Source organism: Poecilia formosa, unplaced genomic scaffold (genome assembly GCF_000485575.1).
Source record: "Poecilia formosa unplaced genomic scaffold, Poecilia_formosa-5.1.2 Scaffold252, whole genome shotgun sequence".
In the NCBI taxonomy this organism is placed as follows: Eukaryota; Metazoa; Chordata; class Actinopteri; order Cyprinodontiformes; family Poeciliidae; genus Poecilia; species Poecilia formosa.
The window spans coordinates 326,466-339,483 of record NW_006800191.1 but is presented as its reverse complement, the minus strand read 5'-3'; the positions used below and the strand labels follow the sequence as shown (position 1 = coordinate 339,483).

At 41.3% G+C, this 13,018-nt stretch overlaps 1 protein-coding gene across 6 annotated transcripts in view; it reads left to right on the top strand.

Annotated features, from left to right (window-relative positions):
- nectin1b (nectin cell adhesion molecule 1b) overlaps nt 1–13,018 on the top strand; it is a 229,031-nt gene that overhangs the window by 77,039 nt on the left and 138,974 nt on the right. For all 6 annotated transcript variants that reach the window (XM_007569929.2, XM_007569928.2, XM_016680660.1 and 3 more), the window contains exons 3-5: nt 206–505; nt 1,330–1,447; nt 9,179–9,330. In XM_007569929.2, the coding sequence (XP_007569991.1) occupies nt 206–505; nt 1,330–1,447; nt 9,179–9,330 (570 nt within the window). The remainder of the gene's footprint in view (nt 1–205; nt 506–1,329; nt 1,448–9,178; nt 9,331–13,018) is intronic.

The following is a 13,018-nucleotide window of genomic DNA, read 5'->3' as shown; positions in this document are numbered from 1 at the left end:
ACAGATCAAACTTATAATATTTGCATCCTTTGGATCCAAGTGGTATTAAACATGTATGCTTTCACAAAAAAAAAAAAAGTTTTGTAGTCCTTTCTCAGTCCTTGTAGCGATGCCAAATCTACCAGTCCACCAAGACCAGTCATCAGTTAGTCTGTATCTTATCTTCCAACATGGCGGTCGTGTCATTTGTTTCCCTCTCATTCAGCTCGACCGATGACTCGGATGACCCTAACGAGCCCGACGATCGTGGCCAGGGGTAAGAAGCGCAACATGACCGTCGCCACCTGCACTTCGGCCAACGGGAAGCCTCCGAGCACCATCAAGTGGAGCACATTGTTGAAGGGCGAAGCCACCTTGCAGGAGACCCGCAACCCGAACGGCACGGTGACGGTGCGGAGCAGCTACGTGGTGGTCCCGAGCCGCGAGACGCACAAACAGAAGCTCACCTGCATCGTGACGTACCGGGGCGAGAGGATCACAGACAGCGTGGTGCTCAACGTGCAGTGTAAGGAAGTTTTGCGCTTTTCTCCCAACCAAAAGTTTACGTCGCTGCAGCTTCTGAAGTGCACGGCAAACAAGCTGAAATGTTTTATATTTCAAGTCAAAACTGGTAGATTAAACATTCATGCAGGGAAGAATCTAGACTGAAACACCAGGCTTGTCATCAGTCTGGCGCTGACAGTTTCCTGAACTTTTCTGCTATTATGATTGGAAGATTTCATTCTTTTAGCAAACTTGACACGATCCTATTTCAGTTGTTTACATGCACTGTATGAAAAGACGCCAAACTTTTTTCCAATTAATGTCTGACATCAATTCAGGCTGAGCTTTTCCTGTTTCTGGTCAGTTACCAGCAGCATGCCTGGGATTACTTTGCCTTTAGGCACAGTTGATCTTGTGATTTTGTGTGCTTCTGATTAATTCGCCTAAGATTACCATTGCAGTTAACTGGAAACACACCTGTGGGTGTATTTAGAGGCAGCGCTGCTTTCTTGTGTGACATCATGGAAAGAATCAGGAGGAAACAACAGAAATGTCACCAAAACAATTGTGTGTCTTCACCAATCTGGTTTCTCTGTCATTAATATCACATTAAGCAAATGAATATTGTTTGAATGATCATAACTGTCTTAAAGCAGGAAAAGTTTAGTCTGATTAAATGCCAGAAAATGAAAAAAAAAACGGTTATATGTCTTTTAACATAGCGTATCATTTGGTCGGAACCATAAAGAAGTTTTATTGCGATTCAGCAGGGTTGCAGCAGTGACACAACGTTTTATTATCACGTTCTGGAGGCGTTGAGCTGACATCACTGTGCCTTCCTTGCAGATGAACCCGAGGTGAAGATTGAAGGGTTTGATGGAAACTGGTACCTGAACCGTCAGAATGTTCAGCTGACCTGCAGGGCCGACGCCAACCCCCCTGTGACGATCTACCAGTGGAAACTGTGAGTCTGACTTAAACCCGTCACCGAAGCCCTTAAAGGCTCCGAAAACAAGATGTAGCGTGACTGCGCGCTGTTTCTCTCTCCTTAGATTTGTGGGGGGAAACAACATCTTGTTGCCGAGGTGTTGCTGAGGCACAGGAGGGTCATTTCACAGAGCTGAGCTAAAACGCACTTTCCCGACATTTTTATACACGAGAAACCAATCATCCGAGATAGAAGCAGCAGCCTCGTGTTTTGTTGTAAAACGTGTAATGAAGATAAAACCCCAGGCAGAGTACAATGGGCCTATTACAGCGACAACACCCCCCTATCTACCTGCCGGTCACAGATACTGAGAGATAAATGCAAACGGTGCACACTTTATACTTTATGTTTGCTTCTTTTGCTTTTAAGTCTTTGGGCCAGCATGCAGGTGAGAGAGCGTTATTGTTGCTGCGGTTGTGTTCTCAGCAGGGTATGGAGGCAGCGGCTCGTCCTCGACTACTGAAGCCGAGAAGTCGTAGATTAAACCATCATACCAGCTGAGATCAGTATTTCTGATTCGGTGATGATCAGAGCGAATACTAAAGGAAGAAAAGGTACAGACGAGGGTGAAATTCAGAATAACCTCTCAGAATGAGATTCCAGAACTGATAAGTAGGAAATATAATCCGAAAGGTATGCAAACAATGCAGGTAAATTTAGACATTCTCACCATTGGAGCATGACTGGGTGAGAGCAGATGTTGATTTTGGACCATCAATACTTTTTAATCTGAAATAATAAATAATAACAACAATACAGCATCAGTTATTTCTAGATAAATGTTGAGTGCACACGTTTCAACTTATTTGGGAAATATGTCATTTAGCAAAACATGAACAGGATTATTACGCAAACTTGTGGCTTGACATTTGACAACTCTTCTGAGCAGAAGTTTAGGGTGCGTTCAACCAGCTCTGCTTAGTCCGCTTTAGTCAAACTGTAGTTCATTTGCCTAGAAAGTCCGGTTCTTTTAGGGAGGTGTGAAAGCTCAATCGAACTCTGAACTCTGGTCCGCCTAAAAACCAGGTCTCCGTTCAGTTTGAGTAAACTCTGGTGAGGTTCAAATGCATATGCAAAGGTCAATTAGACCTAAGATTGCTCCAAAAGCAGGAAGCAGACTACAGCGCAGGGCATTCTGGGTAAATACAACCAAATCTAGTGATCAAATCAAAGTGATTCTAGGCAAGAAATGTCTGCAATCAACCTCTTGAATCTGACGCAGCTCCTTTTGTTATAAAATTTCTTGAAGAAGGAAGTTGCACTCCTGTCTTCTTCAGTGATTTTTTTTTTGTCGTTCCCTTCGGTGGTTCTTGGTGCAGCGCCACCACAGGCGAGGAGGGGAACAGGTTTTTCAAACAGTTTGGTTTGTTTCACACAGTGGAGTGACAAAGAGAACCGTGCCGGCTGAAAAAGTAACAAATGGTCTCTAATCGATTCAAAAACACCCTTAGACTTCTTGGTTTCTTGAACTAGCAATATTTTCAGGGTGAAATGTTGCCTGTTTTTTCCACTCTAAAAAACATGTTTGATTCAGGCCTGGTATCATTTTCCATTAGAACACCAAACAGGACTTTTCTGACCCAAATTGTCACTTTTAGAGGTCAGAAAGTCGGTTAAAAGGACCAGAAACATTTTAACTAAATGCAAAAGCTTGTATGTAAACCTGAAGAAGCAGAAACAAAACTTACTAACATCAGTATGAACTGAGATGGTGATTTATTATCCCCAAGAGTTGAGTAAATAATTAACTAAATAGTTTAAAAAACCCTTTAATCTTTGGCTTGTGAAAGTGAACACAACTTGTTGCTGCAACAGGTTATTATAATCACAAACAAACAACAGTTTCAGTTTATGGATATGATTTAAAAGCTCTGCCTGTGCCAGGAAACCAAAGTGATTTAAATGAGCTCTACCCAATTCTGCCAAGAAAAGTGGCCAGATCTCCTGCCAGATTTCTTCCCAAAGCTTATGGATGACTAGGGAAAAAAAAGCTTTCAGTTCCTGCAAACAGCTAAATTATATTTTTTGCAAATATCAGCCTGGGTTCTGAGCTTGTATGTTTAAATTTGTGTGTCTTTTAGGGTAAAGTTACAATAAATCCCAACTTGTTCATTGAAGTTGTTTCCATCCTAAAAAAAAAAAGCTTAGCTGTGTTAATCAAGCTAATTAATATGTTACAGCAAAAAAAACAACAACTTTGAGTTGGATTTTAAAATTAATGCATTTTGATCTTTATATTCCCACATTACGTTTCGAAACCGAGAGATCAATGTTGCAATGTTTCCTTTAATTGCTTTATGAAGATGAATCAATTGCAACGCCAATGATTTTGTGCGTCATTAAGTTTGTTGTTTCCATCTTACAAAAAGAAAGGAAGCATTGAAATTGTAAATGAAATGATGTCTTTACTGTGGCTTGTGTTAATCAAGCTAATCGATACGTAACGTAAAAATAAAACTAATTAGAGCTGGATTTTAAAATGAATTTACTTAGATTTTTATATTCCCTCATTATGTGTCGAAACCGAGAGATGAACGTTGCGATATTTCCTTTAATTGCTTCATGAGGGTGAGGGTGAGCATTCCTGGATCGGAGGTGAATTAATAGACCATTGTGGCCTCATTGTATCTATTCCTCCAGCAACAATGAGCTTTTAATAAGACATACAGATTTCCCCCTCGCCCGCCCGACACTTTTTCTTCTTGTGCATTCATACATCTTTCAGAGAAGAAACCCAGATGTACGCACAAAATAAGAAAGCAAGATGATGCATTTTTTTATTTATCTGAAGCAAGGGGAGATGGGAAGGGAAGAGTAGGAGGAGGAGATGTGATCTGGAAAGACGAGGGCACAGGGCTGACGGATCGGAGAGGACGGCCATTGCCGCACAGAAAACGAGAAGCCAAATCTGTTGTGAAGGTTCCCCTGGGCTCGGCTGTGGAGGTCAGCGCCAGGCTGCGAGGGGACGATGGAGCAGGACGGCATCATAAACGCGTCCAACAGGAAGAAGGTGTAGCCAAATCTAATTACCACTGCTACAAATACTCACGTTTTCGCCAGACTTCCAGTTGTAGATTTGAGTTTCTTTCATTACTGCCCCAGTTGCAGTTGTTATTTTTACCATCTGCAGATATTTTTTCCCTCATAATTTTTTTTCTGAACCTTAAAATACACGCAGCTCTTGCAGCTGAGAATAATGGTTAGCGGGCGGAAAGATCTGTTCTGTTTGAACTTTATCGTTTGTTTTGAAAATGTTTTCTTCTTAGGGCGTCCTTTAGTTTTCTAAGTGGGCACAAGATGAGAAAATGAGGCTCAAGAGTTCATTATTATCACTTACACCTAAATTACTTGTGTGATAAGATTTCAGACTTTATAATTTTCTCTTTTTTTCCCTTCCCCTTTCATTAAAAAGCTATTTTCCAGCAGACAAGAAAACCCCGCCGCATCCTTAAAGGCATTTTCGGTTTCTCAAAGACAAAGCCCTGCATGAATCAAGAAATCTGTATTTTGTTATTAATGCATTTCACAGTGTGATTACTTCAAACTCGGCTCTAATTAGCTGGCTTGCTTATCTCTGTTCTGAAAATGAGATTCTATTAGTCATGTTGATTAAAGGCCACAATAAGACAACTGTTTGTTAATTTCTTCAGTCGCCAGTAGCAGTGGCTGAAATTCACAGATACTTAATAGTCTTTTAAAGGGATATTCAAACCTCTGCTTGTTTGAAAAAGTACAGCCAGTTCTGCTTTCATGGAGGCCACAAAGGCTTTTAAGATCCCTTTGTTTAGGCAGTTGTAAGTGAATGAAGAATTTGGTGACCCACCAATGCATCTTTAGAGGCTGTTGTTTGCCAAACAACCATTTTTTTCCCACTTAAAGTCCGTGTAAACCTTTTTAACTTAGGTTCAGACTATAGAGATATTGAGTTAGATTAAACTTTTCTCTCAACAGATGCCATGAAGTCCTCAGATTGTTATCAGGCCCAATAAGTACCTCACTTATTTCTGTCCTTTCTGAACAGTATTTTGAGGCCCCTGGCTTTCCTCCTGCCCACAAAGACATTTGAGATTATTTTGCAACTCGTCTCGTGGCAGTAGGTTTGGCAGATCGACTCAACTTGGCTTATTAATATGTGCTTTTTATAGCTTTTCCTTGATACTTTGCAGAATCTCAGATGAAGAACTTAATGCTTTTGCTTTTTGGATATCCTCACAGCTGGCCTCTTTACAACCACAAGCAGCACTGCAACCCAAATGCCACAATTGTCCCTCGATTTGCATCAAAAGATTTAATGGACGTGTCAGATTTAAAATATGTACTTCTTAGCGTCTTTTAAGATTTGCTTTGTTGGAAAACAGAAATCCTAATTCAGCTTTCAAAGTGATGTTACGAGTGCTCTGTGTTTTTCCACAGGCTGGTATTCTGCTTCTGAATTTGACTACAATTTATTTAATCCAGAGTTCACACGAGAGGAGGACAACAAATGTGAGCAAAGCTAAAGAATAAACTTCCAGTCAGCAGATTTTTATGTAACTTCTGCATTTTTCTGTTGTGTATAAAATCATTAGGATGGTTTTATACACAAGTTAACCTGCCTAGACCGAACGTGTCGGCGTGACACAGTCAGATTTGCAGAGCCGTAACGCCGCGACACTTTGCGCTGTCTGAAATATTATAACGGTTTCTGAAAGGGGAGATGCTGCGCTTTCCATCCAATATCAGGTTATTACGGTAATTTCACTCCCGCCGTAGCAGGAAGTGAAATTAATACGAGGGGAACTCTTAATAGATAAATAGTAAATTGCGAAAATAACTTCTGGATACTGAAAGTTCCAGTTGTTATGGATAAATGGGCAATATATATTTATTCACTGGACATTTAAAGAACTTCATACAATTAAAATAATCAAAAATATCCAGGTGGAGATTTGAAACTTAGGACTCAAAGGGATAAAGGATGAGTTGTTAGGATTTGTTCTTTTGATTCTATTTAGAGATGGACACTTGCACCATGTTGTTGCTTTGTTTGAGACTTTTATTTTGAAGTAAGAAAGGAAGTAGCTCTTGAGTTGCCTTGTTGTGTTGACAGATTTAGCTACTTAGGACTGTTTATCAGCTAAATCCAGCTAAATTATCGGTTAAAAAGCCCCCACTGTTTTCTGGTGTTCAGTAGAACAATAAAAGAAGATATAAATATATGCATTGTTAGGATATTACCCATGGCCTAACTGTTAGCTGCTAACGTAGCTAAGCGTAGCATCCCCTTTATAGCTTTGTAACAGTGCAAACAGTTTGAATTTTATCCTCTCTAGTGTAAAATCTGAAACAACTGGACTTCATTAGGTTTTGTCTTCCCACAAATATCGCCAAAATCTTTTGCCGTTTTGCTTTGAAGGACCCGGTGTGTCGCTTCATGTCGTTAGCTAGGTGTACCGTGACACTCCTACTGATAGGAGCCCAAATTCTGTGAGAGAACGAGGCAACGCTCCATGTAAAGGACTTCTACCTTTAATTACAGAGTATATTTTCCCTCAGTTTTTCCTCCTAAAATAATGATGCAGTTTGTACTGACACAGAGATGTGAGGCTGCTGCAGCCTCCTCACACCAACATCTGTACACAGACACTGCATACATGAGGAGCCCAGCCAGTCATCAAAGAATCCGTATCGCTCTCAAGCTGTTTGTTAGTCTTTTATTTTGCAGCCCCTCAGGCTCCATTCATGCCCACACACTCAGTCACACACACACGCACGCACGCGCACACACACACGCATTCACTCATGCAGGCATTGCTGGTCATGGCAGAACCAGTGGTGAATCGCAGTTTGCAAGCCTTTCATTTCTACAGCAAATCAATTGAGCTTTGCAGAACTCAGCATTTGATGGAGGTTCACAAGTTAACTGATTATTGAATCGTGACATACTGTATTGAGGGTTGTTTGCCGTCCCGCTGCAATTGCCTCACTAAGGTGACCAATGGAAAATCTACTCAAGCTCAGATTTTTCTATTGCTTTGTGCTCAGAAGTACATTCGAACCACAAAGGTCCCACACAGTCGGGTAAAGTCTGAACTTTGTATTTATAGTTTTCCAGTTTTATTTCCCTTCTTGTTTATCCATCCATCCATCCCTCTCTTCATCCATCCAGCCATTTTCATTGGTCCATCAATCCATCCATCCATCTTTCTGTCCCTTTCTTCCTCAATCCATCCATCCATGCATTTTTCCACCTATCTTTTCATTCATCCATCCGTCCAACCATTTTTATTGATATTCCATCCATCCATTTACCAATCCATCATCCATCCATCATCCACATCATCCCATAAATACATACATCCTTTTCTTCATCCATCCATTCAACTTTCCATCCCGCTGTCCAACCATTCAACATGTTTTTATTGGTTCATTCATATGTCCTTCTAGCCATTATCCTTACATCCTTTCGTTTCTCCATCCATCCATCCAAACAAAATATAAAAAATATATATATTTCTAGTAAACTGCACTAATTAGCTTTTAAGAAGGTAAAACAGAGAACGGGGAACTTTACAGTTGTGTCAGAATGTGTCTAAGGTTTTCAGCATGAAACAGGTGAAGGAACTCGTTTTTGGCCTCATTTTAAACCGTCCTGATCTGGATCTTGTTATATTTCCTGTAGCGATACGTTAATTACGCTCCCTGCCCTGTCATTTAAGAGCCTCGTTGAAAGCACAGCTCAAGTGCCTGATTTGTGACCATTGTTAGCATGAGGCCTAATTTTGTTTTCTCTCTGTAATCTCATCCTGTTTTTCTCTCACTTCAGTAAATGGAGCGCCATATTGTTTTTAATGTCCTCGCACAGCAGCGCCTCTCGGAGTCTCTCTCTCTCTCCCTGTGACCCGGGAGCGATGACAGTGTGTCTTTGCAGCCGCCGTCCTCATTGTCACCACAGTCAGGCTGGAGAACTATTCAGCGCTATCGCAATTGTAGCTCTTCTTAAGCCGAGTCCATTCAGGGCAGCCGATGGAGCCGATCGGGTGGAAGGCGACGGGAAACGACTAATTGTCCTGAAAGTGGAAACCTCTTTTGAGCCTGCGGGCGCTGTGAAAAGTCGGCCCGGATAATAGAGTGGACGGGTTCCCGCGCTCATGATCTGTGACCTTAAAGTGGGCTGGCCTGATCAAAAGGACACGGGCGAGTCTGAGCGCAGCAGAGATAGTGAACCATAAAGGCAAACACCTTTAGGCAGGAGGAACGGGCAGTCTTCAATAAAAGCCCGGCATTTGGTGGAGTCTGTATTTATCGCTTGATCAGCTGCCTCTTCCGACAGCTCCCTTGAGTTTTAAGTTCAGCCATGTGAGCTGGGCTGCAGATGAGAAAGCAGACCCCCTCTTTTCCATTCCTGTCTGTTTTGTATTCCTCACGCCGGAACAGCCTGTCCTCCAGCATCAGCTATATCTTACCTGTTAGGACCTGGTGGGATTCCCTGTCCTCATAATTTTGTTAGGACTTGATGGATGATATCTGAAATACAGCGCTGTCAAATATTCCTGGTATTTATCTCACCCCCACATGCAAGGTTGTTCACCACTCCACATTTTTTTTTTTACGTCTTGAAGATATTTTTTTCTCTGTGTGTTTCTTTTTGTGGCTTGGAGTAATTCCCTCTTTTTATGTGGTCTGCATCATTGCCTCTTTTTTTTTTTACTTTATTCTTTTCGACAGTCTGAACGGCTCACTACCCAGCAACGTGGAGATCAAAAACAACACCCTGTTCTTCAAGGGGCCCGTGACCTACGACCTGGCCGGAACCTACGTCTGTGTCGCCATCAACGGCATCGGGACGCGCACCGGAGTCGTGGACGTCAACATCACCGGTAGGAGAAAACACGGCTCCCGTTTCCGCTCTCTCTGTCTCTTCGGTAACTCCGGCATGGCTTGATCAATACAGTATCCATCAGACAACCACACAGTGGTTTACAAAAGTATTCACACCCCTTGAATGTTTTCAAAATAAACATTTTTATTCACTCTGATGCACCTAAACCAGCGGTTCCAAACTCAAATGAACCGGGAGCCACTGTGGTCATCAGAAGTCCACTTTAGTTTTCAAGTAGCATAAAAATCTAATATTTCTGAAAATATAGGCAAACTGAATGGTAACAATGCAAAACTGCAAATTATGCACAAACATTTTTCCTCCTCATTAAATAAATTAATTGAACTGAGCTGACAAATAAACAAACTGGTACTTTCTTTTTGTCAAAAAGTATGACATCACTTCTACAATTTAATTTATAATTATCAAAATAAAAAACAGCCATAAGTAAATATATTATATTATTCTTAACCTTCTATCACTGAGCTAACAATGCCAGTCCCTCACTTTTTGCTCACATTTTCTTAATGCTACAACAAAAATACTCAAAAAATAAAGTTTATTATTTCAATTTTAATCATCCTGCTTCTTTCAAATCTGCTTGTACTGTACAATTAAAAATCATTTTATGTGACATTCTGAATCGAGTTACTGTAACTTTAGGGCCATATCACATTTTGTTTTACCTAAAGTAGAGGGCCGAACTGCATGACCCAGCCTTAAACACACCCCTTCCTTAATTTGATTAATTTGACGCCAAAATGCAGCTTTTCTGTGACAAAATTAGGTTTTTGGAAAACTAATGCTACCTTTATTAGAACAATAGTTTATTACTCCACAGATCTCACAGATTTATAGCCTTTGAGTTCTGTTTGAAGTCTGGTAGAAGAAGGTTATCTGGTGAGGTTAAGAACAGAGTTAAACTTTTTGGCCCACATGCAAAACTCTTATTTGTATCAGAGAGCGAGCTCTGCCAATAACTGAACAACCCACATCAAGGAAAACGTTGGCGGCGGCGGCGGCGCCTTGCTGTGGGAACGACCAGAACGTTGGTCAGAAGGGATGTGAAGAACGGTCGAGACAAAGGCAGAAAAGCTGCTGCAGACGCTGGGACAGAGGTTTCTGTTACAACTAACAGAAGCATTCATCAAAGCATGTAATGTCTGAGAATGGCCCACTCAAAGTCTTGATATAAATCTAATTGGGGAGCAGTGGGGTTAAAAGGAGTAAATACTAATGCAAGCCACACTTAACAGATTTTTGTTTGTGCAACGGTAAATGAAAACCAGGTTTTCTTTAATTACGCACTACTTTGTGTTGATCTATTAAAAGAAATCCCCTCAAAATACACTGTGGTCTGCGGTGGCAAAACGGGCGAGAAAAACATCGAGACGCAGGAATACTTCTGCAAGGCATTGCAGCTGCACACATGAACAGACCAGTTGATTGTCACAAATCATCTGTGCGTCTCGGTGTCTGAGTATCAGAGTTCCACACAGCTTGTTAGAACAACTCCCATCACACATCCAAACACGTGGGGGAGCAAACGAACACAGGTCTATTATCAGCGCCCAGAATAAACCCACAGGAAATTGGGGGGTTTTAGGTGAGGGCACTGTATTGATCATAACTTGCTCAAACTGCTCGTGCCTCTTCTGCTTCTTTTGTCTCTTCTGGGGGGAAAACAAAATGCTGAGCAAAACTGATTCGGTTTTCTACCCTTCCACATAATTGCAGGCACACAGACTCTGTGGTTCCTCGTGGTTCTAACCCTTAGGAGACCGACAAAGCCTCTGCTATCCATTACAAACCAGATCCCGCTATACATCCTAAAGATGAGGGGATCTTCCTCTGATTGGTAGCAGCTGTGTGCGTGGCTCTGGGGGACTGTTTCAGTTTTGGTCTGGTTGGACTGGAAGGACTTTTCTCTCTCTTTCTCTCTATAAGCTGCTTGGTTTCAGGGAATCTGGCGTGTTCTAACTTGCATTGCTTCGCATGTTAACTCGTGTCTCTGGAATTGCTGTGCTTGGTGTGAAATGAACAGCTGTTCCTTACAGTGGCATTTGCTTCTGCATCCTCTCCTTCCATGTCTTGTTTCTCTTGCAGCAATAAGGCTCAGGAATAAAAACAAAACATTTTTCACAGGATGTGGCAACATTGTTTGCAGAGTGTAATAATATATATCTCAGAAGCTCTTAAAGAACCTTTAGAAACTCTAAATCACTGTGGACCAGCTTGCATCGGGTGTTTAGCATAAAGAACTGCGCAAAGCAAATGCACCAAAGTAATTTTCCATTTCTCCTTTTTTCATTGATCGCTTAAATTAACAAACCACAATGCTGCGGTCCCAGTAGTCTTTGTTTATCCTCCTCATTTGTCTGCATAATTTTTATTGTGTGAGCAAAGTGAACAATGCGTGGGTACATGATTGGAGTGTGCTCAGTTTCAGTTTGTCTACTTTTAAAAAAAAAAAACAACGTGTTTTAGGTTTGCAACCGTTTAAAGGCTTGCAGATTTCTTAAGCAGCAGGTGAAACAAAAGGAATAATGAATCTGTGAAATCACTCCTTGTTCTTAGCAGGAGGAAACGACAGTGGCAACTTTCTGTGATGAATAATCTCAGGTAGTGAATTGCACATAATTAGGAACCATGAAATGATGCATTAGGATCCCTTTTCCTGCAACCTTTAGGTTTCTTCAAAGTACAAAACAACAAAAGACATTTCTTCAGAGCTACTTGTTGAGGCTTGTTGTCCTTAACTTTATAAAATCAGTGGAAGATTTGCATAATTGTTGCCAGAGGCTTGTTTGACTTGTTGTCAAACAAATACTGAGCAACAAATGCACTCTGTCGGAATCAGGCTGCACCCAAATGGTGTGGCTTTTAAAGAGACAGGAGCCAAAATGGACAGATGTGCTGCAGACCCAATGATATGCAGTTATTACTACATAAACTTTAGCTACACGAAGTTCCTAAATTAGCAAATAAAATGCTGTTATAATCATTTTTACTCACATTCACAAGTTTAAGACAGGCACGCACTCGGGGACATAACTTTAATCTAGGCCACACCTCTTTTTGGAAGTATCCCAAAAAGGGGTGTGGCCTCCACAATTGAATCTGCATGATTTAGTGTCATTTTAATATATCATTTCTTATGTTTCAGCATGTCATATTTTCAGTCTGACAGTCTGAAGGCTGCTTTTATTTCCACAAAAGAAAAAAGAAAAGCTCCATCCTTGATATCTGGAATTACATTCACTGCGAAACCTGTCCTGAATATTAAACATCACACAGCACCTGGTCGTCTTTTTGTACCCTCTGAAGTAATAAGCTGGCTGGAAACAAGCTCCAAGTGTTGTTCTATACTGTTACATGGCCAGGAGCACTGAATTTCCCAAAGGGTGCCTTACAAGCCTTAAAAGCACGTTGCCGGTTCCCATAGTAACCCTGTCAAGTTAAAGCGAGAACAGCCAGCCTCTCCTCCTAATGCACAGTTCAGAGGCTCAGCTCCAGCGTGGCGCCCCGTCAAATTGCAGAGCAGCTCAAAAATGGCTTTGGATGATCTGAAGCGGCATAGTTCAGCGCTTTTGATTCAAACTGACTGGGGCAGTGCAGTTTTGTCTTTATGCTGGTGCAGAATAAATCCCTTTATGCAGTCATATTTAATAAATTTGAATATTTTA